Below are 26,034 nucleotides of genomic sequence, written 5' to 3'. Positions count from 1 at the left end.
ACATGAAATAGTATCAGAACAGGCTGAATTCCAACATATAGAAGATAGATAATGAACAGGAAGTACAAACAACAACAAATAAATAAAAACAAACCCCAAACAGAATCAAAGCAAGCAAACAAACAAACAAACAAAACAACGACAACAACAACAACAAAAAAGACGTTATACCTTAGGGGTTTTCTAGCAGATCTAGTTCAATAATCATATGATTCAGAACCAGAGCTTGGTTTTTTGTCCATAAATTTAACAGATGAGAGGAAGAGGCAGAGGTCTTTGTGAAAAGTCAAAAAGGACGGCTTTGTTTTCAGAAAACGACATTTGTGAATGAAGAATTTGCCCATAATTATTACATTTAGAACATTTTCAAGCTTCTTTTCTTTTCTTAGAGAACCCAAGATAATATCATTTTTAGAAAATTCAAGTAAGTTTGGAATCTTTGGAAAGAGCCAGTAGTGCACACAGGGCTTTACAGAATATACAATTATAAAATAAATGTTCTGTTGATTCAATATCCCCGTCACAAAAAGAGCAAGAATTATTATCAATAGCAAAGCGACGTCTGAGAAATTCTTTGGAAGGGTAAATACCAGAAAGGATTTTGTAGTGGACCTCCTTAGCTTTGGGAGGAATGGGAAGTTTTAGGTAATTTTTTCTGATCTCTTACTTTTGATCACTAGAGAACAGATGTGAGATGGAATTTGGATTGGATCTATAAGGGAAAAAAAACATTAGTAAATAATTCCCTAATTTGGGAGTTTTTTAGACTGTTAGCTGTAATGTTATGCCCATTTACCAAGAGTTCAGGGAGGTCAGGGGATCTAGTCAGGGTTTTGAAAAAGATTATATGCTGTACATAGAATGTTTTGAGGGATAGCCTTAGTAATTTTTTGAAATTCTTTGTTATTTATTTGCAGATTATAATTGGTGGTGAAATCTTCTAATAAAATTTTACCTCAATCATTTAACAAATGCATCACACTCGCGTACTTAGAATTGAGAAAGGGCCAGTGTGTTTGTTTTGATTTGTTGCCTTCTGACATGGCGCCGCGATCCCACAATACACTGCGGCGTGACGTCAACTCCAAAGCCCTATAAGGAAGTACAGCGAGAACGTCTCCGGGGCTGAGCTACCTTTATTTTTAGCATGAGTTTAGGCATATTGTCATCAAACATTAAACAGTGGCTCTGCCGAGCTTGATTCCTTAGTGTGGGCCAGCAGATGGAGGAGCGGATATTTAGTGAGCTGTAGAGTGAGCATGAGTACGCCGCTTTATTCCCACGCTGGACGAGGAGACTTCCGAGAGGTTTACGAGCCGGCGGAGGACTCCTTCCTCCTGATTGATGCTCTGGAGAAAGACGCAGACCGGCTACAGCGGATGAGGTAGCCATAGATCGAGTATTATTTCCAGTAGACACACACACATTTTTATCAGAGTCTTAACTGCCTCTTCACCGTTTTCAGCCCGTGTGTATGTTTGGAGGTGGGCAGTGGCTCAGGAGTGGTGTCTGCATTCCTGGCGTCGGTGGTGGGACCTTCGGCTTTATATATGTGAGCCATTCTGGTACCTAGCAGCAATGTCCAGCCAATGGGACTTACTGATGTAGAACATAGCATCCAGTTTCATGTACGCATGCATTTATGTTTCAGTTGCACTGATGTGAATCCTGCAGCAGCACAATGCACAGCAGAGACTGCTTCTTGTAACAGGGTGTCCCTGCAGCCGGTGATCACAGACCTGGTAATCTTTAGCTGCTCTTATGGTTTGGGGTTTTCACAACCTGCATATCTGAATGTTGTTCCTCCTGCAGGCTGACTCTCTTCTCCCCCAGCTGTGTGGGAAAGTGGACATACTCCTCTTTAACCCTCCCTACGTGGTTACGCCTTCAGAAGAGGTGCATCACATAGCTCAGCAGGGTTAATGAAGTTCAGGCATGGTGCATTAACCTCCAGTTACTCAGTGGGTTTTCTTTTTCAGGTGGGCAGCACAGGCATCGAAGCCGCCTGGGCTGGAGGGGAGAGAGGGCGAGAGGTGACAGACAGATTTCTGCCAGCTGTGGTGCAGCTGCTGTCCGATAAAGGGCTGTTTTACCTCATCACAATTGCTGAGAATGATCCAGGTTGGTTGACTTTATTCATTGCAAATTATTCATTGTAAGGAATTGAAGCTTGAATAGTTGTTTCCCCCCCTTTTTCTTAACCAGAGGAGATCATCCACCTACTGAGCCAAAGTGGCTTGAAGGGAGAGTCCTGTTTGTCTACAAGAGCGAGAAACGAGAGGCTGTCCGTCCTGCGTTTCCACAGGAACCAACAAACATGACCTCCTTGGACATGTTTGTCCAGGATGCATTTCTTTTAGCCCCTGAGGTAGAATTCAACAAGAGCAAATCATGGACAACTGGACAGCTGTTGAATCTCCAGAGGACGAACAGCATGGGAAAACTGCAAGGAATTGGATCAGTCAAAGGATATTTTTAATCCAAGCTGGCTCCATGGAAGGACATTTAGTCCTAAATGTCCTTCCATGTAGCCATGGACAAAAAACAGCCACTATAAAAATAAATGATTGAAATCCTTATAATTGACTGTTTGCATTCAACCACAGTTTTTATTATCAAGTCACCAATGATAACATTCAAAACCTCATAATCAAGCATTCAGATACTGTAACAAGAAGGCTCATCATGCTAAATCTGTTATTTAGTGAGTCCAATGCAAATCTACAAGATATGTGGAATGTAGTTAATGCAGTCATTTATCTGGGTTTTTTCAAAAGCTTTAAGTGACCCTACAGCACATGTGTACAAAAGTCAGCTGAAGACTTTTTAAAGAGTAAACTTTTTCTACTCATCACTCTGTTAGTGCCTCAATTTCTCTAAAACCAGTTTTGTGTAACGGAAGTAAACTGGAATTGCTGTAAACAGCACATAATTATTATTAATTTTTTTATTTTTTTTATTTTTTTATTTTAACTTGAGTGAGATTTCCAGCTTATGCGTCCATCCTCTCCAAGGCTCACAGCGCCGCTCGCCACCAGCTCCAGAGCTGCAGGGAAGGCTCGGTGCTCGGCCTCTCTGATTCTGTCGGAGAGACTCTCCTCTGTGTCGCTACCCAGCACGGGCACCGCCTCCTGCACGATGATGGCTCCTGCGTCCACCTCCTCCTGATCGAGTACAGAAGCCACAGCAAAATGTTAAACTTTCCTGCCTCCCACGACTCTGCTTCTTGGTTTTCACATCTGAACTAAACACAAGCTCCTACTTACTGCTACAAAGTGGACCGTGCAGCCGGTGACCCTCACACCAGCCTGCAGAGCCTGTTTCTGAGCGTTCACACCCTTGAACGAGGGTAGCAGAGACGGATGGATGTTCAGCAGCTTACCTGTGACAACAAACGCACTGAAACTGTAAGAAAACTTAAATCTCTCTGATATTTCACAGAAGAAAAGATGCGCTTCAGGGAGCCTACCATTCCATTTCTTGACAAAGGTTCCAGTGAGGATCCTCATGAACCCAGCCAGACACACCAACTCCACCCCAAATTCTTCCAGCACGCGATCAATGGTGCCATCGAACTCTGCGCGGCTGCCATATAGTTTGTGGTCTACCACCTATTCAGAGCCAGACAGACAGGTTTTTCCCCCAGAAAGTGTGCACACATGGATCAGACCACTGCTTAGGGTGTATTTATTTATTCATTTAATTCCAAACTCACATCAGTGAGCTCATCCAGACTTTTTAAATCTCCAAAACCCCACTCAAAGTTATCATAAATGCATTTTTTTTCCCCCCAAGTTAAGTGAAAAGCTACTTCTGGTTGTTACCCGGGTCTGGATGCCAGCCAGTGATGCTCTTTTCAGGCCTTGAACTCCTGGTTTGTTGGAAATCACCACCACAATCTCAGCTGAGCTGCACGGACGCTTGGCCTGCTCTATGAGGGCCTGCAGGTTTGTGCCTAGGAGAACAGAATAGTCATTTATTTTTAGACACCAGTTTAAAAAATATGGTCCTTCATTATCTTGACTCTGAAGGAGCAGACATACAAGGATACAACTTCTCTTCTCCTTCGCTTTTTTGCACACTACATGTGACCTCTCTCCAGCCGCATACATTTAAAACAATTAGTCAGAAGGAAGACGTCCTCACCTGACACTGTACTTCAATATTTTGGAAAACAAAATGACTTTCAAATTGCAAATACCTTGTCTAGATGATATTTTGTCACTGAAACATTGCGCCTGATAGTGGCAATGTTAGACTTATAAACTCTTCTGTTGCTTTTATGTGACACACACAGATTTCCTAAACCACTTTTCAAATGGTACTTGCATGAACTCATTTCACCATTATTAGAAACACACCTGTGCCAGAGATGAGAACGCCTACTTTTGTCCTCTTGCGTGGTACCATGCTGTTGTCGTGACAACCCCCATTCGCCTCGACTGCCACCTCTTTGCTGGAGGCCTGTCCCGCATTGAGCAGGCTGTTTTTCAGGTTGCGGACCACCACAGGTTCGGCCCCTGCGTGAACACAAAGTTCATTTTTAGTCTCTTTTGTTTCTGTCCCGCCAGCCTGTTTTTAAGCATCAGCATTTCACAGTCTCACCAGGTTCCTTGTGGGCCAGCGAACCGACAATCCAGGCCTCCTCGTGGGCTTGAAGCTGGCTCAGGACCCTCTGAGCGTCCACGGGGGCGACCACCAGCACCGCTCCCAGGCCGCAGTTGAAGGTGCGGGCCATCTCCTCTTCACTCAGACCTCCTTCCTTGTGGAGCCAGGAGAACACTGGGGGGATGCTCCACTGAGAGGCATCTGTACCGTGCATAAACCGTGTAAATAATCAATCAGGAGGTGCTGCAACTGTGCTGAATATAAAAACACTTCTGTTAAGTGTTTTTATACATTCTTATTCTTCCTCTCCACATTGTTCAGGTCGTTGTCTCTATGCTATAGTTTGCGTTTGTGCTTTCGTCTCACCTAAATCCACAGCCAGCTCCTGTGGCAGCACCCGTGGGATGTTCTCCAGGAGTCCCCCACCTGTGATGTGAGCGTAGGCTTTGACAGCACCGCTGCGCAGGATCGGCAGGAGCAGGGGGCTGTAGATCTTCGTTGGAGTCAGCAGAACCTCCCCTGGAATCAGAATTACAAACAATTGAGTTCAACTGTTAAGGGTAACCTGGAGGAAAGGCACACTTCATCTCTTTGACTCACCAACAGTCTGTCCTGACTTGCCAAAGGGAGCAGGGGAGCTGTAGCTGAGCTTTGCCTTCTCCAGGATTTTACGGACAAGACTGAAGCCGTTGCTATGAACCCCAGAGGAGGCCACTCCAATCAGCATGTGCCCCTCAGAGATATCCCCCAGTCTGGGCAGCAGAGCTCCTCGTTCCACTGCGCCGACGCAGAACCCGGCCAGGTCGTACTCTCCCGGAGGATAGACGCTCGGCATTTCAGCCGTCTCACCACCTGCAACAGAAGCAGATGGCATGAACTCAACATAACGTCAAGACCGGATCTACCTTACCTCATAAGCCTCAAATGGTATGTCTTGTTTCTCACCCAGCAGCGCGCAGCCGGCCATTTCGCAGGCCTTTGCGATGCCCCTGACCACCGAGGCGGCCACGTCCACATCCAGGCTACCACAGGAGAAGTAGTCGAGGAAGAAGAGCGGCTCAGCACCCTGTGCCAGCACATCGTTTACACACATGGCCACCAGGTCCTGACCCAGAATGCCGTGCTGCCCGCACGCCTGGGCGATCTGATGATTTAAAAAAGAAAAAAAAAAATTAAAAGAAAATCCAAACACTGCTAGGTTTACAGGCTCTATTCTCCTTAAAGGACTGAAATCCCACCTTGAGCTTAGTCCCAACTCCGTCTGTTCCAGATACAAGGATCGGGTCCACAAATCCAGCCGCCTTCAGGTCAAAGAGCCCAGCGAAGCCTCCGAGCTCTGCATTACATCCTGGCAAAGACAGAAAAACAAGTGACTCATTCGTTCTAGTTTGTTGTTTAGACTACGGCTGCTTTATCTGAATAAAACAGATGTAATAAAAATCACAGCATTTAATGACTACAATTACTGAAAAGGCAGGAAAACGCGTTTTCTAATTAGAAAAAAGGTTTCCATCAGCAGAAGAGGAAGAAAATAAAATGAGGTTTACAGAGTGGCATTTAAACAATTTCCCCCCAATGTTGTGGGTTTGACATTCGATCACAGATACAAGCGCATAAGCTGTGTGTAAACACAATACAAACCCTTTCTTCCTTTTGTGTTCAATTTCTGCAGATAAGAACAAAATTACCAGAACGGGAAGTTGCCTTGGCCAGGGGTTTGATCACGTCCACCAGCCTGTTTCCGGCAGCAATGTCCACACCGCTGTCCTTATAGGTCAGACCTCTGTCAGAGACAACTGATCAGCACTCACTGAACTGTGACAGTCGGTAATATCGTGTTGGTCTGCAGCTGCTATCACAGTGAAGCTAATGAAAGAGGCTAAAAATCAGTCGGGAATTCCTCACTGTGAATTAGATCAGCTACATGACAACTTAATTAGCTGAAGATGAAAATTAATACCCGCGGAAAGAAGAACAAGGACGCAGTTTATTATTCAAATACATGATATCCAGCAAAGGAATGAACAAAAGCACAACAGAATTTTTAGCCACACACACACCTGTGCTGTTTCAAGTGAGCGATGGCTCGGTGACCGATGTCGCGCCTGTACACCGCGTCCAGGAAGCCAACTGCCGCCACACCCTGATTGGCCGCCTGCAGGGCCAGCTCCAGAGACGACTTCACTGCAGTGACAGACAAGACCCGCCCGCCGCTGGAGACCACGCTTCCTTCTTTCAAGGCTGTACCGGCATGGAAAATCTGCAGCCCCATGTCCTGAATCAGGGACAACCCTGAGGAGGAGCCAAGGTGTTACACTAATAGTTCCAAGCACTATAACGTGCGCAAACACAGTATATGTCCCAAAAATCTAGATGTAGTGTTTTCAGTAAAGCACTTGCAGAAATTAATGCATTACATTAACTTGATCATTTTTTGCAATAAAATGTGCATGTTTTTTTTTTTCGATTGCAGAATTATTACATCCACAGAACCACAGACTGAAACATTAACATGAAGGAAAAAGGAACTAGAGTTTTGCACATGTACAGACTGAGAGGCTCACAGAAAAAGTGAAGCCACACTCCATCTTCACTCACAGACGATTTTAAACAAGACTCCTGCTGAAATCGCGGATTTCCTGTACCTGTGATTTCGACTCCTTTCTTGTAGGAGCCGGGGTAACCGCCACTGGCCATGACCACAGTGACTGCAGAGCTGTCCTGGTGCCACACGGGGGCGTTGGAGGCCAGTTTGCCATTCATGGTGTTCATGATCACTTCATATAGGTCGCTCTGCAACAGCGGCAGCAGCACCTGGAGGAAAATGGCAAGAGCGGAGAGAAACGCTTAGTTTTAAAGAGAGGAGATGCAAAGGTGGACGTCTGCCTGTGAAACACACACCTGACACTCGGGGTCTCCGAAGCGGCAGTTAAACTCTAGCACCTTCGGGCCCCGCTCTGTCAGCATCAGGCCTGCGTACAGCACGCCTGAAAGACAAGGGCATAAACGATAAGTGAAAATAAATGAAGGCTGCTGCAGCAAACATTGACTACAGATGGTACTCACCCACATAGGGTGTTCCCTCCTCACGCATCCCATCCACAGTCTTCTGCAGAACAGTCTCTGTGATTTGCTGCAGCAGGTCCTGACTCACCTGTACCACAGTGACAGAAAGCAGCTTAACCATTAGCCAGCAAAAACTAAAGTAGAGCACAAACAGGGTGGTGCAGAACGACTACAGTTAACGTTACCTGAGGGGTGGGGCAGTAAGCTCCCATGCCGCCTGTGTTTGGGCCCAGGTCACTGTCCTGCAGCCGCTTGTGATCCTGTGCAGGGGGCATCTGTGACACCGAGTGGCCGTCGCTGAAACACAGGCACTACAAAACCAGAGCATGCGGGATAAGCAGTTTGCCAATTTTGATGGAAGAAAAAAAATATACACGCACATGTATATAAAAAAAATTCTTAAGTTTGTTTAAGTTTTCTCAGACTTTAACTTAAACTATTGCACTCACAGATACTTCCTCTCCCTCCAGAAGCTCCTCCACCACCACCGTCTCCCCTGCAGATCCAAAGGCTCCGTCCTTGAGCGCACAGTAAACACAGCAAACTGTTGACACTGGAAGATCCAATTACCTCCCCCAAAATTCTTCAACAGCTCAATATATCGGGTAAAAAAAAAACTCCCAAAAAAACAAAACAAAAAACCCCAACAAACTTCTGAGACTCCACCAGCGATTATTCTACTGACTAACCAGGCGACTCTGCACCAGAGGCTGCTGTGCAGCTTTAAAGGGAAACAGTCTGAGAGAGAAGAAGAAAGGCGTTTAAAGGCTTCTGCAGTTCAATTTCTTTTGGGAGGATACAGGGCAGAGAAGCAGCTTTGCATAAACAAGGCACACCAAAGTCTAGAAAAATGAGGAGCTGCCTACAGAAATATAATCCACTGCAGGATTTGTTTAGCACACAAAATAATGGTAACAGATTACGACAGCTGTGTAGCATGTTTCTGCCATCAGAAAGAAAAAAGTAGCACGTTATAATTCACTTCACTGCAGCACTTCTGGATGCTCACAACAGGAAACACGATGCAGCAGATCAAAGCAGATGACTTTGACCTGGAAGAAACGTGTTTGAATACTCAGTGAAGCAGACCTTAATCGTGCTTTCCTGAGTAGGTCGGAATTCCAGAGTTTCCAGCAGGAATTGCAGGGTTTTTTTTGATGAGTAAATATTCTAAATTATGTTAACATTAATGAGCAGTCATCTGTGCCTGCACTGCTACACTCTACTGATGCTCAATACTAACTAGAATAGCACTTTACCCTCTCGTCCAACCCTGGTCACCACCCCAATGCCAAACTCCAGACTTAAAACTGTTAGTTTGTGAAATCCCATTTTAATGTTTACTGAGGTATTTTCTGTGTTTTATTGCAGGAATAGTTTGAAAAATTCCTCCAACATTCCTCATGCTAATAGTAAATAACTCTCAATAATATAGTAACATACTCTGTTTTGCATTCCTGTTTAAAAATTACTTCCCAATACTTCCAAAAAAGAAAAACACCTGAAAACATGGAAGCTTGTTTCTGCCACATTTCTCCTCCCCCTGTTTTTTGGCAACTGAAACTTCAACATAGCTCAAAACTGACAAAAACATGTTTTTTTTGTCAAGTTGGTAAACTCAAACTGTGATTTTGAATTATTACATTAAAATTTAAATGAAGTAACATGAAATTTTGAATTACGGATGGCAAATTATTTTCTTTTTTTTCCTTAAGTGGCAGAAAGTTTCAGCTCACAGTAGCAACGTTTAACGTTATACTTCATCAGGAAATACACGTTAGCTTTCTGTTTGAGACAGAGACATTGTTGGTGCCAAGTCAGTTTTGTTCCTTAGCCGTTTCAAAACTTTTGAAATGTGAATGTGAGAGTGACTGAATAGTGGCATTGTAAAGCGCTTTGGGTGCCTTGAAAAGCGCTATATAAATCCACTCCATTATTATTGTTATTATTAAATTACTTACGAGTTTAATTTGTCAGCAACTTTCTGCCAGCCCTCTCTCCTTGCTTTTGCAGCCTTTGCAGTGTTCCCTTGCGTTCTGATTAAACTCTGAAACTCCTGAAATCCCTCACTCAAGAGTTCTTGCTCTGCTGCCGAAAAATACCGAGCCGAGCGCGCTCCGTCGACATTTTCGCCGACCAATCAGAGGGTTGCCGATCAATGTTTCTACTATCGATGCGTAGCCCCTTTTACGACACCCAGTGATGTCACATTACTGCGTCCAGCTGTACTAATCGTCAACAGCAGGTGTGTTCGGGGAACCGGATTAGCGAGCTCACGGTTAGCGCGATGGTTTGGTCTTGGATGTAGTGAGCGACGTACGAAGAACGGGCCCCTGAACCATGTCCTTCTCAAAAATAAATAAAACAAGGTCCATTGTCTGCAAATGGTGTAAAATCTGCATCTGAAGACATTAAAAAGACTGAGGAGTGCGCCATAACAGCACAGCTACAACATAAAGGTGAAATTAAGAGGAAGAGCAGAGTTGGCACTAATTCCCACCCTTTTCATATACACAAAGCAGTTTGGTCCAACATTCATATAAAAATAATGATTACAGCAGCTTTAAGTAGCCCAGAAATGTGCTGGGAAATGAGCATTGAGAACATTACATACATCACTGATCTAGGAGGACTGCTCTGTGGGCAGCTGTGACTGAATATTCAAAAAGGAAGCTTTTACAACACTCATTCATCTATTTTCAATTAAAAATTTTAGCCAAATACTGCTGCCCATTTCCCCCTCTTTCCCCTCCTTGCTATAACATAAGGCCAGGGATTAATGAAGAGCTGCAGTATTGCTTAATAGCCTCACACCTTCATAATGTCCATCACGGCCTGACAGGCCTCGTCCTGATCTCGCGCCACGATCACTCCCTTCCCTGCAGCCAGACCGCTTGCCTTCACCACCAGAGCTGGAAAGTCGGCCCTGGAGAATCAAAGAGATGAAATAAACCTGGATAATGTGCAACAGGAATCTTTTCTCTGCCTCCCCGCTGCCGCCACAGACATACACTGAACAGATGCTGATACTGAGCATAAAATGTTTTTTTTTGTGCACCATTTAACATTTGCAGTGCGCGCTGCTGTTGGGGAATGGGTTTGCGATCCGTATGGATGAAGGCTGTCAGAATATGGCAGCTGTTGTTCTGCCCAAGATGCTTTACATGACCAGAGAAACGGCTCTCATTGAGCGCAAGACATTTTTTTTTTCCCCTTTTACCCTCCCCTTTGTCGATAAAAGTAACAAATCTGTTTATGCCGGATTGCTCCGTGCGGCTTCGCTCATCAGAAAGGCGGTCATTACATCTTAGATCATTAACTCATGAAACCATCTGAGGAAGGAAACTTCCATCTTCTTTCACGGTGTCGCTTTTTATGCGTTTCACGGCTCTAAAAACAAAACTTCGCAGCCATAGACAGTCTTTTACCGTAAACAGAAAACCCCATCTCCAATCCCAACTACTTCTTCAATTAAGCTGGACCAAGACGAGTTTTCAACAGTCCAAAACCAGAACTGTAAATTTAATGAAGTGTATTGCCTCACATATCCTTCTATAGTACTGACGTGCGGATGTAGTGACAGGCCTGCTGGGGGTCGGTGAAGGACCCGTAGCGAGCTGTGGGGATGCCGTGACGTTCCATGAAGGCCTTGGAAAAGCTCTTACTGGCCTCCAGCTGAGCTGCTTTGGCTGAAGGACCAAAACATGGAACTCCTGCGGCCGTCAGGTCATCCACAATACCTGAAAGAGAAGCAACAGGTGCATTTAATATAAAAATCATACCCATCATACAAGTTTAAACAGACGGCCGGCACTTACCTGCTGCCAACGGAACTTCAGGTCCGACCACAACCAGCCCCACATGGTGATCCTTGCAGAACTGAGCCAGGATGGTGTGGTTGCTCACTGATACCTCTGCACAGAGTGTGAGCACTTAGACATCATTCAGTCTTCAGCTGCTTGACGGTGTAATCAGCATGGCATACCGAGCATATCCCATTAGGCTAATTATGTAATTAACTCAATCAGTGCATTAATTAATACATATCTGTGCGAGCGTCCTCATCGTCACCTTAAACAGAGGTGCTGTAAAAGTTTGTGCTATATTTATTAAAGCTCTTAATGAGTAACGCTAATGAAGAAGGATATGAAACGCAAAGAAGTTCATCTGTAAGATAAGAAACTTAGAATGTTGGCAAAGTGCAAAAACGTGTCATATCGCAGCTTTAGTGTGGAATCTGTGCAGCTACCCTTGCATAAAGCAGGCAAGCCAATTCCTCCGATTTACAGGTTTGATGCTTTGCAGCTTCTGGTTTAATGTGATGTGCATAAGTCTTGAGTCATCCTTCATTTCTTTTCATTTTGTTAGGAAAATGTGTAAAAGGTGCAGTGATTTACGCCACAGCAAGACCTTCGAAAATTGTCTGAACGCTTGTGTCTCAGAGGGACACCTGATCTTCACAAAGCTGCCCGTCACTCAAGTATTAATATAGAAAACACTTCCCACTTACCAGAATTGCTGATTTTTCCACAGCCGGCCGTGCCCGCGTTACCCGGCGCTACCAGAACCTGCTGAACCTGTGGCGACTGGGCCAGCTTCCACGCCAGCGCGTGCTCCCGCCCGCCGCCACCAACCACCAGCACCCGCCCTGCCATGACACCTGAGCGGCAAAAGAAGAACAACACCACCACCAAAACTCATCTTGTCATCCACCTTTAATTGACAGCACTCGTGCCAATTTAATTGCATGCAAACGGTGACCTATAACTGCACAGCTGCGAGGAAGCGGTGACCTTTTCAGTCAGCCTGCTGCTCTCATATCATCTTGTATCGCCGCAGTAACAAGGATCCAATCAAGCAGAACATAAACACAAGTCAACAATTACACAGAATGGTCACCAGGCAAGGCTAAATCACCAACAAGTGGAAACACAGGCTCAATTTGCATAGAAAAATAAAACCATAACAGCCACAGTGTGGCTGGGCAGTTATTCGGCAGTCCCTCCATTTTTGGAGTATTCATCCAATGCATTTTTTAAAAAAAAATCCCTGTCATGGAAATTTAATTAACAAAGCTAGCAGACACTGTAGTAGCAGTAAAAACACCTTTAATTCTTCTATCGCATGCATGAGGACAGACATCAGTCAGGGGGCACTGAGAGCCGTCTTTGAAAATGAACAGTACTGGCCTCTTTTTAATACAGTCAACAGAACAAACGAAGGCCTTAAACAGCTGTTCCTTACAACTGCTTCCCCAAGGAAAGAGTTTACAATCCTTTACAAGAGCAGTCTGGGGTGATAAAGTCAAAGTACTGTTACTAAGACAATATGTGACCAATACGTAAAAAAAGTCCAACATATCCCTTTTACTTCAAACTATTGGGAATCTATTAGAAAGCAGGATACGGATATAAAACAGCTGAAAGGGACTACAAAGTTGTTTGTTGGCCCTTGAAATCAAACAAACTGGGGTCAGAGTTTAAACCATCCCCATGTGCGCTGACCTGAAACCCATTCCTTGAACCCTGGGAGGTTGTGCAACTGCATGGTTTGCTACAGTAAAGGCCAGTTTTTGCAGATACACTGCATCAGTGCAGTGACTTCAGGGATAAGACAACACAAAGGCGTGTGTGTTGCACAGTGGTTGCGCATGCTCAACAATTAACCAAATCATCGGGTTTGATTGAAATCACTCCGCTCATGTGACTCGCTTTTAAGATGCACGAGTCCAATAAGGGTTTAAGAAAGCTTTTTTTTTCTTGAGAACCTTCACTGACAAAGCTGTTTATACGCTGTTACACAACATGCTGCGCAAAATGATGCATTTGAAACTGGTATTACTGCACTGGCATGTGCCAGAATGTATATGAATGAATTTCACTGCTATACTCTGGGAAAACAGTGAAAAGGTGGCAGCATGTACACAGAAATCCATGCATTTATTCTAGAATAACAAAAAAAAAAAACATCCACTGCATTTCTAATAAACTTTCTTGGATCGTCTGTGCAATGCATTCAATCCCATTCTTTTCCACTAAGAGTACATTCAGCGACATTACCGCGTTAAACTGGGTAAAGTGAGCATGTCGCGTGCCATTTTAACACTTACCTGCGCGTGTTAAGTGTATGTGTGAAGCAGGAATTAGCCGGAGCCCAGACCAGGACAACAGTCAGACGTGTAGCCTCTGCTCCCAGCCCGCTGACTGACCGAGGGGATGCAAAGTATGTCATCACACACACATACAACACACCACGTGGATCCAATGTAACAAATACATATTCACTATACGTTAGCAAACGCTACGAAAAGTTAGCTTAAAGTGCTACGAAGCATAACAAAGTGTATCGGCGTTTGTGTTCGCTGCTTACCTTTATGTGTTGTACAAACTAATCTGGGACACTTTTTTGGGGAATTCTACAACTTCCTCGGGGTGTAACTGGCAAGTGCATCATGGGAATTGTAGTTTGTTCGCCATCTCGTGCTAGTGTGGCGACCATTGACTGTAGAAAACACAGTCAATGGTGGCGACTCGAATTAGGAAAACCGGTAAAGGCAACTAACTAGATGGTGATGACAGCAACACCTGGTGTAACACCCCAGGAGAGATTGCCGGCGCAAACGTTGTAACAGTTATAAAAGGCACACAGGCTCGTTATTATCGGGCAGAGACGAGGCAGGTCAAGTTCATCAAACAAAGTTTATTGGACAAAATCACTAAAATTGTAGAGCTGAAAAAAAAAAGAACTTCTTAAGTAGCAGGGCTGGGAATACCGAACCGTTAATTAAGACACGTTATTTACAAACATTACTTAAAATAACAAGGTTCAGTAAAATGATCCTGTGTAGTCTGTCTACAATCCTCACTGCAACTTAAATGGTGCGTAATACCCATTTCCCGGTGTGTATGCTCACATGCATCAGAGGGAATTCCACTACACGTGCCTAGCCCTCACAAGCATAGTGGAGCAACCCTCCACTAAAGCAAAATAAACCCATAAATCAATATATATTAAACATAAAACAACTCAGTAAATGAGATGCAAAAGAAACAAGAACCAACAAACACAATTAACCAGTACTCAGAACAATGTGCAAGTCCTGGAACTCAGTGAAGATTAAAGAGAACGACAACTGCAAGACAACAGTATCATCACTTGTATGTAAATGTACATTATTCACATGTGTCACTACTTTGCCAAGATCTGGAAGAAAACCTAAAGTATTACCCTCACAAGAGGAAATTGGTTTCTGGTGCAACAGCGTCACTCCACACAGTGTAGAATGATGCTGCCAGAGCTTTACATCTGCTCCAAAATTGACACCTTCAAGCTTGACTGAAATTTGCAGCTGCCCACCTGGACTAGTTATATGCTTTCTCAAGAAAAGTTTTATGGTCAGATGAGACAAAGATTGAGCTTTTCAGCCACAATGACAAGTGGTATGTTTAGAGTAGTAAAGGTGAAGCTTTCAAACCTAAAAACACTGTACCAACTGTCGAGCATAGCGATGGTAGCATCGTGCTGTGGGGCTGTTTTGCTGCCAGTTGTACATTGCACAAAGTGGATGGAATGATAAAGGGCTACTTCCAAATTCTTTAACTTCACATGTCTGTCTGCTTCCCAGGTGTTTTTGGTGACTAAAGCTTGAGCTTTACATCACTTCCACTTTTCCACTTTTGTGAGATCACCGGTCTAGTCCAATCATCTTTCTGCCGGCCTTCTTTAGGCCAATCAACCTTCACTCCGTGTACTTCAAATCTCACTGCACATCTGTCATTCTTCTTTGCAGACACCTATTTGCAACCCACCTCCTCCCTATCACCGCCTCTCACTCATCATTCAAGCCTCCATCTATTTCTACCACCAGCGTCTAGACTTCAGGGGTGTCCTGCTCTAGTCTCTTTCACAGATGGGGTTACGTTCTGCTATGCTGGGCCATTGGAGTTGCCAAATACCTGAAATTGAATTCTGTACATCTATTAATTATGCTCAATTCCTTCTAGACCTGCTAGAAGGCTGAAATCTGGGCGTTCCAACAAGTAAATGATGTTAAATACATGAAACGTGCATTTTGAATAGAGAACGCAGACTACCATTAAGCTTCTGAAAATCTTCCCAAAGCCCTGCTTAAAATTTGTGGACAAGGGATAAAACCTGTGTTTTGCCAAGAAGCAAACCACTTTAACTGAACTCAATTCAATACCAATTCTGCCAGAGTGGTGAAATATTTGCCCAGAATTATGTCAGAAGATTGTTGATGGCTACCAGAAGCATCTGGCTGAGGTGCAACTTGCTTAGGGACATTTAACCAAATATTAGCGGATGTATATGCATGTTGTTAGCCCGTGCGGATTAGAGAAACTTGTACAAGTTACTAAAGATGTATACTGTACAATCATTCCACCCTGGAAAAAGAACAGTTTACTTAAAAGCCCCAAATTACCATGATATTCATCCTCATGGATAGTTTATGCAAACTTCTGAACTTTACATTCAAACCATCACATAATGCTATTGGCATCCCTATAATGTTAACCTAATGCAGGCTTTTTAAAAAATATCTTTTTATCCACAAATTCTTTAATTTTGATCATAGCTTCTAAAAAACGATTCAGGAAACACTGACAAACTTTAGGAACGATCACAGCCATATCAAGCTGGGATAACAAACGCAACATAATAAGTGTTAGAGTTGAATTGTTAAATGTTTGTCATTTTTATGTTTACCATTTGTACAGTGTTTTAACTCTGATGAAAGAAATTCCACTGTCCTTCCCCCCAGATTCTCGAGGTTCTGGTGGGGGCTGTAATGTTTTATTGCAGATATATCCTATCTGGAAGATCTGCTTCGTTTGATGTAAGCTTCCTGCGTTTACGACCCTTTGGTCAGCAGGAGGTCTGACACACACACACACACACACACACACACACACACACACACACACACACACACACTCTTACAGAAGTTCACACATACACATTTACATACAGTCCTTGTCTTTGTAACCAAAGGGGGTTGCAAGGGGAGGTGTTTAGTAAACTATTGTTTGAAGTTTGTCAATAAAAGGCAGCGAGAGGAGGCCACCATTGGGGTCATTGTCGTGCTGGACACAGATGAGAGGCCTCCCTTGCACAAGTAATCGATCGATCGACTGTCTTGTTTTCTTCATGATGAATACGTCTCTAGAATTAGCGGGGTTTGTGGAAACACAGACCCAACAATAAGTTATACAAAAAGAATCCACTTTTCATGCAAGTGTGACAGTTTTTTCCTTCTCAACTGTAGCGATTTGTAGCGCCCTAACTGCAGCGACTCCATCACTTTTAATGTGGCTTTGGAAGCAATCACAGGAGATTAACCTGCTGATAGAAGCTTCTTCACAAAAGCACATAACAGCTCTGAAATACATGCTGGAGCTGTGCCATTTATTGCTTTTTGCAAGCGATCAATAAATTCTGAAAGTCAATCTTGAAGTTAACATGGAGATGTGTAAAGTTAGCAAATAAGGGCTGAGAGCAGGGTGGGGGCTTTTAATGATGTTGTCTTTAAAACAAAGATACAAACATGTACATCTCTTAAAATGTGATTTCTAATCAATGTTGCCACAGAAAAATGGACAGAAAGTCAGAGTTCACTTTGAGCTTTGATTTAAATCTGCTGATCTTAAACATTTGGATCAATACAAAGTGTTATTGATAGTATAAATAGATCTTCAAGCTTTAAGTCCATCCACATGTGGCAGTGCGGTCACAACAGAGGGAGTTCAGGAGCATCGAGGAGTTCTTGTCCCAATTCTGACTCTCTTATGGCAAACAATGTGACGCCTGAGCTGTATGCTGCAGGGATCCTGATGTGAGTCATCTTGGGCTGATTATTTTCTTCTTCTCCTTCCTCCTCCGTGGCCATCTGCCTCACCTGACCTGAGGAAAACAGGAAAAACAGTGTCAAATATCACATCGGGCACAAAATGTAAATGTAGAACACCATGATGACCATGTTGTGAGTAACAAATGCTGCACTGTCCAACCCGAGAAGAAACAATAGACGTTCGTCTTCTTCAATACCAATTCAGTGACAAGGAGCTGCTGCTTTACCCTCGACATCCAGGGCCTTCCACCGTGGGTCGGACTGGCTCTCCGAGAGGCCCGACAGGGAGCAGTCGGGCGTCAGTCGCTGCAGCACGTCTTCTCGACGAATCAGCAACATGGATTCACTGCAGAGTCGCTGGTGCACCTCTCCCTCGCTTACTACAACGCACAATAACCAACACCAGCATGAGGAGCTGATTCCTCTTCCCTATAAGCAGCTATTTCCTTTCCCTTACTCACCTACATCTAAAGGATTGGTCATAAAGACAGCGTTGGATGTGACTCCGAATATGAGCTGGTGGTGCCAGGCGTCGGGCACCTCCTCACCCTCGGGTACAGCCAGCTGCATGTTCATGGTCGCCACGGGAACAGCGCCTTTTCGGATCCAGCGGGCGAGCCAGGGGACCAGTCTGACTCGCCTGCTAGGGTGGAGGTGGAAGAATCGGCCCGTCACCTGGCCTCCGCTGGCCTCCTGCGCTCCCTGGATGAGCTGGATGTGAGTCGCACCTGAAAGAGCGGGATGAAACGGGACGCCGACATTTATCGCATCTGAATCATAACAGTTGAACAAAAAGTACGTGTCACGTCCGCTCAGAAGCTGAAATGTCGGTGTAAAAACTGTGTAGCAGAGCCGAGAAAGTCAATTACAGCCTCTCCTGCGAGAGACATCAAACTCTTTGTCTAATTCAATAGGGTACTTTTGAATTCGCCTGGTTGGCAATGCAGCCAGCTGTCACACTTGTGGGAAGCAGCACTTATGGGTTCAAGACATTACAGAACGGGGCAGTTATAGTCCCTGTTAGCATCTGTGACACCCCAGATATTACTGTCTGTGGAGCTAAATTAAGATATGCACCTATACCACACTTTATGTATTAACATTTCATTACCTGAAATGTCATGGAACAGCTTGCCGAGAGAGTGAGAAATTTTGAGCTTGAGCCAACGGCTTACAGTGTAATACCTGCCAATTTAGGGGGAAGCTTTTAAATTGCACAAAAACACACATTTTTAGGGAATTGTAAATGCTAAAGAGACTGCATTTATGTGGCTTTTCTAGTCTTAATGGCCACTCAAAGTGCTTTAACACCAGAAGCCACGCTCGCCCGTTCAGGCAGAGGTTTATAGTCTAGATCAATTCTGTTTGAGCTGTGTAACCTTCTCGGTCCCCTGGGTTCTTGAAGCAAATGGCCAAAAGCAGCCCTTGGGATCATTTTATGCAGCCCGTGGAGCAGAAAAAGGAAAGAAAGCAGTACTGTATGCACAGGTATAGCCAAAAGACATTTTTTTAACATCTGCGGTAATTTTTATTTAGCAACATTGCTCTGTGTTGGTACCTCATCACCGCTTTCATTTGAATGTGAGATGGATATAGAACTGCAAGACCCCCTACTGCCAGCACCAACGCCATGCAGAATAGAGCAGGCATCACTAAAAACAGATATTAAATAGTATTAGTTAAAAAAAACAACATGAAAGGAAGAGCTGGGTTGCAAAAAGGCTTGCAGGGGCAGCTTAAATAGGCTGCTCACTTATTTGGCAAGGGGTCACCACAGCGAATGGATCCACAGATTTGACATCAGATGCCCATCCTGATGCAACCATCCCCGACTGGAACTCAGAATTCAGTAGCATGTGACCTCTTCAGGCTGGGTTTGTTTCTCCTTTTGGCAAATGTTTTCACCACTATACTGAGGGGCACTACAAGAGATTTTTCAATGGGATGTGAGATGTATAACGTAGGCCAACACTGAGCTCAGCCGATCTGCAATCAAGACAAATCACAGTTTAATTCCATCTCTCCAAGCTGTCCACCTGACAGCTTTTGTTCAGATTTCTTAATTGTCTATGTCGCTTCTGCAAGAACTCAGAGGACCACGTGCATTGTTATTACATCAACTTGTCAGCAGTCAGGACTGAGATTTGTTTAGTAAGGCGTAGCAAAGAAAAAAAAAATCCTCTTATCTTGGAAGAAGCAAGCACAATAAGAAAATAGACCCTCATGTTTTGCATCAACTACTCGTTGCTACATTCTTATTAAAGAGGAATCAAGACTCATTAGGGTTTACACAAAAACATATTCCAGTATGGAAAGAGGGATTCTGACCAGTTTAAGTGCGCACACATCAGACACATTCAGCTAACGGTAAAGACTTCCTGTAAGATGGCACTCAGACAGTTAGAGTGCTCCCCACATCTCCACCACCCTAAGCCTCAGTATGGGCTCCTAACAGGTTGTATGCCATGTCCCTTGTTCTACTCCATGATTGCACCCCATCCACCACAGCAACACCATCCACAGATGACACCACGGTGATGGGGTTCATGTCTGTGTGAGATGAATCGGCCTGCAGGGACGAGGTGGTGCAGATGACGGTGAGGTGCAGAGACAACAACTTGTTTCTTTTGTGTGTGGTGCAGCTGCACAGTGGCAAAAAGTCGTCTTTAGAGGAACTCAACAACACTCGCTGTGTCAGGAAATCCCAAAAACATTTTGTCTGACTCATCACACCCAGACAATGCAGTACAATAAAATCAAGGACAATGTTACTTCCCCACAACTATTTAAGCATAGTTTTCATTTATTTTGTATATATTATTTGTATCCTCTTTAGCACACGGCATTTTCTGCACATTTATGTGCACTTTTTGCGTAAAACAAGCACACCCCTCTCACTCTCTTTAGCCATGTTTAGTGTTCTCACCAGCTTCACTGCGGGACAGCAGGTAGTCCGGCAACGGTGACTCGTTCCTCCGCAAACGGGTTTGGACGCAACGGTCAGCTTCCTCCGGGGTCACGTCTACTCCGAGCGCCTTCAGCACGTCCACCACAGCCGTGGCCCCGCAGGCGGACGCTCCGATCTGCAGGGTCTGCATCTCCAGAGCCTCCTGGACGGACCACAGCATGGCTTCATCGGCCCCTGCCTCCTCATCATCCTCACGACCTCCCCGCACCTCCTCACACACAGCCGCCTCCATCTGAGAGCCTCACCTGGAATATAAGTAAAGGTACAAAGTCAAAGTAAAACACCTGCAGCCATTAACCATGTAGCCCATGAATACGGAGGGGAGAGCTTAACGAGATCCAACACATATGTGCACCGAAATTACTCCTCATAGTCCACTCGGGTGTTTGCCAGTCTAAACAACGGATTTATTTACGTTTATTTTACATGTCCTCACCATTTCTCACGCTGTCAGACACAAACCGACAGCTGCAGCTACAACAACAGTGTGCGCATGCCCGTACTGCGCGTGTTCTGCTCCTCACCGCTTTCTTTACCAGCAGGGGAGAGGAGGAATGAGGCGACTGGCGCCCCCACTGGCCGCTTTCAGCTATGACCCACGACCACTACAAGTGCATCTCTGCAGGCTGAAGGCATTTTTACACCGAAAACAATTCAGTTTGCATATCTGTCTACAAACCGTGTTTATAAAGTAGTACTGCTGCATTTTAATGTATTTGGAGATCTGCAACAGACTTGTATTAAATCATTTTGGCGTATCCAAACAATTGTTTTTTGTTTTTCAACTGTGCATGCTCTTTAGATTTTTTTTAAATTCATTTATTTATTGGTAAAGTCTAATCTGGTCTTATTGTACTTGAGTGTAACCAGATGTTTGTAGCTCGGAGTAAAGTCTCTGTATGTACATCCATTAAGGCATCGCTTATAGATTTTAATAATGATTCTCCTACCTTTCTGAAAGTGTATTTGACTTGGTTTGATGCTGTGAAGTTGTTCTGTTTAACCACTGAATAATAATTTTGTCATCATCCACTTTATTTGTCTTCTGTGCTCTTTCAGGCCTTTGTTTGTAGCTGGCCATCATTCTTTTAATAATGCACAAGATTATTGATCTAGCCACTCATAAAGTTGTTGCTGTCTCTCTGACAGGTTTTTCTTTGGTTTCTTTGGTTGATCTTTGGTTTCACTGAATGATGGCCTCCCTCACTTGCACCAACATCTCTTTGTACTTTACAGTGTAGAGTATGAAACAACAGGAGAGCAGGCCTCACCTGGCCATGAAACTACTTGTCAGTCAATTGTCCAATTATTTCTGGGGGTTTGTGCATAAAAATGGCAGTAATTCCTAAACACTCAGCAAAATACTTTTGTTAAACACTTGAATTAAAGCTGAAAGCCTGTACTTCAGTCACATCTTGATTGTTTGATTTGAAATCCACTGCGATGGCGTACAGATGCAAAACTACAAAAAATTGAAGCCTTTGTCTAACAAGTTATGGAGCTGACTGCATGACCACAAAGCCCGGACAGTTTTCCATCAAGCCAAAAGATGTCAGTGTGGCTACATGCAACTGCAGCATGCAGAAGCGCAGCATGTGTGGTAACAGCAGATATGTACGTGGTGTCACAATGTTTGATGCTTTGTGAAAGAGCCTGAGGCGTGCAGCACGTCGCCGATGGCCGCGTCTTCTTTTTGCCGTGCACGGTTATCACAGGAGGAAGGGGGGGGCATCGGGGTGAAGTGTACAGAGAGCAGACAATCTGAGGCATTAAAGGAAATAGTGTAACAAGGCCACTGTAATCAAGATGGTCTTTTTCTCTTTTAATGTGCTAAATAATTTTTCTCGTTGAGCTAAATTTTGAGCCAACCTGGTTGCACGCCGCACAAATGAAAAGCATAACAGAACAGTTCAGGATAGTCAGCTCAGAATCATCCAAACAGGAAGTCCCACGGGACGTCACTGTTCTCCCAATTATTTCTGACTTAAATTCTACAAACAGCCAACGCTGGCTCTGCCTCAAAAACACATGAGAAGCACATGGAAATAAAGTAAGCCAGCTCTCTGCTCAATGCCATCTGGTGGCTGGAAAAGAGAATCAGAGTTTGCAACCGAAAGTGACCTGCGCTGGAAAAAAAGAAAAAACCCCAGACTTTAAGATTTGTATTTGATTAAGAAAGCCTAATTTTTATTCCCCTTGCACACCTTGCTTTGATCTCTCCTACAGTAACTTTATCTGTACTGATCCAGGATCACCCATCAGCATGTGTAATCACGAACACCAAAATCCTTGTTGGTATTCGCCTCACCCTTACTTTCGCCAGGTTTTCTCTCAGTTGCAGCAACTGGCTGCTGGAAACACTACAAGCAAAGTGTGATTAAAACTGACGGGCTCGACGAACGTGACCCGGCTGCCAATAAGCCAGCCAGGAGATGAGGTAGATGGGATGGGATGAAAGACAGAAGCAACCTTGGCGTCACCATTTTTTTTCACTTGCAGATGTAGCAGAAGCTTAAAGGGAGTTTCCTTCTAAGCCGTCTAAGCTTTAGCTCTTCGTTATCAAGCTTGCCAACAGATATGCAGATCAATATTTTCCTGAAGTGGGCTATGAATAATATGAATACTGTGGGGGTAAAATGTGGGATGTGCTAGTCATTTTAGCAGATAATTCGGAAGCTGCGGCGACTGTACAGAATCAATAGCTTTTTCCTGTGAAAGCATTAAACAGTGTGGATATGCAGCAGCTGTAATATGATAATGCTGTGCTACCAGCAGACTGTAATGTTGTGCAGCCGTGAATCCAAACGGGTGACCAAGTGCCATCACAGGCACATTCAGCCGAACTCCAGTATTGGGACTAATGCGGCTGTTTACACTAGTTCTCAAGTGGCTCACGCACTCTTTATCTGAATCCTGCTTTACTTGTTACATAACCGCTCCCAATGCAGAGACCATCAAAAGTAGATCCTTCATGCACTTTCAGTTGAAACCATTAAAGAGATTAAATGAGAAGGATTTAGAAACCGTGCTTCACGGGCCCAGTCTTTCATTGAAACACCAAAGCGGTTTGATTTAGCAAACAGCTGGATGGAAACGCTTTCTTTTAGAGGTCTGCCGTTTCCCTGAACTTTCCTGTCCTCTGGATGACCTTTTGGGTGCTCCACCATCCACTCACTTATTTTTGATTTTTTTATTTTATTTTCCAGATTTCTGAAGTATGAAATACATTTGTGAATATAAACAGCACCAAAGCCTATACCTACTGACACGTCATTCATATTTAATGATGCATTTCTGTTGTTGTTGACTTTGCCTTTCATGAGTAAACTGCAAATCACTGAGGCTGGAGGATGAATAGGTAGTTTTTTCCTCTGTGAATACAGACCATTAATAAAGAGACACATACAAGCTGAAGATGCAGCTGTGTGCCCGTCTCATAAATAAATAGTAAATAAAATAAACGAATGCACTGATCACAAATTAACAGTGACTGCTGTGAGGCAGGCTAATGCAGATTCATGCATCTACTGAAATAGAGGTGCAGGTTAAAAAAGTAAAAATGCCACATCTTTGGCTTCACATTTGTTAAGAGTGAACCATTACAAATGATGGTGGGAAAATAAGAAATCAGGACGGAACCTTGTTAATTGCTTGTTATAATGCAAAAGTTTTCCCCAAAATGTCAGACCACAGTGCCCAACAACAAATGCTTTAAGGCAAGGACACACACAGCTCAATTTAATCTTAAAACTCACTTTTCTGTCCAAACAAAGAAGTTTAAGGGCACTTTTAGCTGAGACATCTTAATATAAAAGAAGATGTCATTTTAAAGGCAGTTCTTAGTTATTCTGTAGGATCACGAATCGCTGCTTTAATTAATAGAAAAGAAACGTATCAGTATGACTTAAATTATAAGAAATAAGATTGTAAAATTACAGAAAACGACAAAGAGAAAGCTTGTCTAAATTCAATTCAATTCAACTTTATTTATATGGCATTGTTGATGATTTCCTAACTATATGAAGAAACACACAGCCTTCATTTTCACTGCTGAGCAGATAATTGTGGTCAGACAATTACATCCACTCATCAAGAGCATGAATGTAACAGTAATTCGGGCCTTTTAATAATTTCTTTGAATTCTTTTTGCAGGGTTGAATGATTGTACAACATATGTCTTTAATGACTTAATGACTGGATTAGATTTGATTCTACTGTATTTTATTTGCTGTCATTTTAAAAGTATATTACTCAAACAATGAAAGGAAGTTTGGCATCCAGTTCAAAGTGCAAACAATATATACATGCGTTGCTATCAGTGATCAGAGTTTAGCAGGCTGACAGCAGTGTGGAAGAAAGTGCTCTTCAGTCTGCTGGTTTGGGAGCAGAGGATCCTGCACTCCTTCCAGAGCGACGCAGAGTGAACAGTTTGTGGTTTGGATGTGAGGAGTCTTTATGATGTTGTGAGCAGTCTTCAGACTGTGATTCCAGACTATGTTAGCAAAGGAGGGGAGCTGAGTCCCAATGATGTTTTGGGCAGTTTTCTCAACTCACTGTAGAGCTGCTGTTAAACCACAGTACAATGCAGCTAATCAGGATGCTCTCAGAGGTGCATCTGTAAAAGTTCAGGAGACATTTGAGGGTTTTCTTTATCAGGCTAATTGTATTGGTGTGCCAAGTGAGGTCATCGCCGATGTGGACTCCCAGAAGCTCAAAGAGACACACTGCCACCTCACTCCCTTAGATGTTAAGTGGAGCGTGTGATGTGTCACTGTATCATCATAAGTCCACAATAAGCTCCTTGTTCTTCATGGTGTTAAGGGTAAGATTGTTAACTCCACACCAGTGAGCCAGATGTTCCACCTCCTTCCTGTAAGCCTCCTTGTTGTTCACACTGATCAACCCCACCGTTGCAATGTCATTTGCAAACTTCACAGTGGTGTTTTATACACACACAGGAATGCAGTGATAGATTAGCAGTGAGTAGACGAGTGGATTGAGTATGCAGCCTTGTGGGACACTGTGGTTAGCGTCAGAGTAGAGACGATGCGGCTGTCTACTCTAACAGGCTGGAGTGTGTTGGGTGTAGTCCAGTTGCAGAGTGCTGATGCCCAGCTGTCTGAGTTTGGATGGTACAACTGTGTTGAATTCTACAGTTCATCCTGTTAAAACTAAAGCTGAATTTAAAACCCTTCTCCTCACATACAAAGTCTTAATTAATCAGACTGCATCACAGCTTGAAGATTTCATATTAGGGCTGCTCGATTATGGCAAAAATGATAATCACGATTATTTTCACTGAAATTGAGATCTCGATTATTTGACGATATTTATTTAACCCTTTAAGACCTACCATAGAACCAAGTCCGCCAGAGCTTATATTATTTTTTTACATGTTGTAGTGCCATTTGTGGGAGCATTTCAAGTTGCTATACAACTTTTATAGCCCATATTTTAATAATATGTATGCACTAAGTCCATAGTAATTACATTAATTGCAAAAAAGTGCAATAAACTACAAAAA

General features: G+C 43.6%; 3 protein-coding genes across 4 annotated transcripts; 1 reads left to right on the top strand and 2 right to left on the bottom strand.

Moving 5' to 3' along the window:
• The first annotated feature begins 1,076 nt into the window (after positions 1 to 1,076).
• On the top strand, positions 1,077 to 2,854 carry hemk2 (HemK methyltransferase 2, ETF1 glutamine and histone H4 lysine). 2 transcript variants are annotated; one of them, XM_085397796.1, is made up of 6 exons: positions 1,077 to 1,384; positions 1,466 to 1,552; positions 1,652 to 1,742; positions 1,813 to 1,896; positions 1,980 to 2,121; positions 2,206 to 2,854. In XM_085397796.1, the coding sequence occupies exons 1-6, from the start codon at positions 1,260 to 1,262 to the stop codon at positions 2,319 to 2,321; spliced, it is 645 nt and encodes a 214-aa protein (XP_085253922.1). In that variant the 5' UTR covers positions 1,077 to 1,259; the 3' UTR covers positions 2,322 to 2,854. The 2 variants fall into 2 exon arrangements, with proteins under 2 accessions (XP_085253922.1, XP_085253923.1); XM_085397797.1 differs by lacking the exon at positions 1,813 to 1,896.
• Positions 2,588 to 14,176, bottom strand: gart (phosphoribosylglycinamide formyltransferase). Its single transcript, XM_085397795.1, has 23 exons — positions 14,044 to 14,176; positions 13,784 to 13,877; positions 12,185 to 12,334; positions 11,493 to 11,588; positions 11,240 to 11,414; positions 10,489 to 10,600; positions 8,124 to 8,192; positions 7,860 to 7,985; positions 7,675 to 7,762; positions 7,510 to 7,595; positions 7,254 to 7,422; positions 6,669 to 6,900; positions 6,297 to 6,391; positions 5,847 to 5,956; positions 5,554 to 5,752; positions 5,209 to 5,460; positions 4,975 to 5,127; positions 4,606 to 4,809; positions 4,362 to 4,520; positions 3,825 to 3,955; positions 3,470 to 3,611; positions 3,267 to 3,382; positions 2,588 to 3,164 (listed from the first exon to the last, which is right to left on the bottom strand). Exons 3-23 carry the CDS (start codon positions 12,327 to 12,329, stop codon positions 2,970 to 2,972), a joined length of 3,054 nt encoding a protein of 1,017 aa, XP_085253921.1. The 5' UTR covers positions 12,330 to 12,334; positions 13,784 to 13,877; positions 14,044 to 14,176; the 3' UTR covers positions 2,588 to 2,969.
• Positions 14,177 to 17,185: 3,009 nt separating this feature from the next.
• LOC146642353 (uncharacterized) lies at positions 17,186 to 21,046 on the bottom strand. The gene is made up of 5 exons (XM_085399227.1): positions 20,947 to 21,046; positions 20,469 to 20,755; positions 18,004 to 18,270; positions 17,770 to 17,922; positions 17,186 to 17,595 (listed from the first exon to the last, which is right to left on the bottom strand). Exons 2-5 carry the CDS (start codon positions 20,740 to 20,742, stop codon positions 17,423 to 17,425), a joined length of 867 nt encoding a protein of 288 aa, XP_085255353.1. The 5' UTR covers positions 20,743 to 20,755; positions 20,947 to 21,046; the 3' UTR covers positions 17,186 to 17,422.
• Positions 21,047 to 26,034: the final 4,988 nt, after the last annotated feature.

This window comes from Rhamphochromis longiceps, linkage group LG23 (genome assembly GCF_057381845.1).
Source record: "Rhamphochromis longiceps isolate RC_006_pf linkage group LG23, R_longiceps_female_GT1.1, whole genome shotgun sequence".
NCBI lineage: Eukaryota > Metazoa > Chordata > Actinopteri > Cichliformes > Cichlidae > Rhamphochromis > Rhamphochromis longiceps.
This window is presented reverse-complemented; position numbering and strand designations above follow the sequence as displayed.

What these genes read in the sequence shown, in the direction of transcription:
- hemk2 (XM_085397796.1), top strand. Translation starts at nt 1,260, where the DNA reads ATGAGTACGCCGCTTTATTCCCACGCTGGACGAGGAGACTTCCGAGAG. An exon ending in GACCGGCTACAGCGGATGAG is followed by an intron (nt 1,385 to 1,465) that starts GTAGCCATAGAT and finishes CACCGTTTTCAG; the next exon opens with CCCGTGTGTATGTTTGGAGG. An exon ending in TGGTTACGCCTTCAGAAGAG is followed by an intron (nt 1,897 to 1,979) that starts GTGCATCACATA and finishes TTTCTTTTTCAG; the next exon opens with GTGGGCAGCACAGGCATCGA.
- gart (XM_085397795.1), bottom strand. Translation starts at nt 12,329, where the DNA reads ATGGCAGGGCGGGTGCTGGTGGTTGGTGGCGGCGGGCGGGAGCACGCG. An exon ending in GCCTGTCACTACATCCGCAC is followed by an intron (nt 10,601 to 11,239) that starts GTCAGTACTATA and finishes TTGATTCTCCAG; the next exon opens with GGCCGACTTTCCAGCTCTGG. An exon ending in CGTTCTCATCTCTGGCACAG is followed by an intron (nt 3,956 to 4,361) that starts GTGTGTTTCTAA and finishes CTGTTCTCCTAG; the next exon opens with GCACAAACCTGCAGGCCCTC.
- LOC146642353 (XM_085399227.1), bottom strand. Translation starts at nt 20,742, where the DNA reads ATGGAGGCGGCTGTGTGTGAGGAGGTGCGGGGAGGTCGTGAGGATGAT. An exon ending in GCTGTCCCGCAGTGAAGCTG is followed by an intron (nt 18,271 to 20,468) that starts GTGAGAACACTA and finishes CCGCTCTTTCAG; the next exon opens with GTGCGACTCACATCCAGCTC. An exon ending in GAAGGCCCTGGATGTCGAGG is followed by an intron (nt 17,596 to 17,769) that starts GTAAAGCAGCAG and finishes TGTTTTCCTCAG; the next exon opens with GTCAGGTGAGGCAGATGGCC.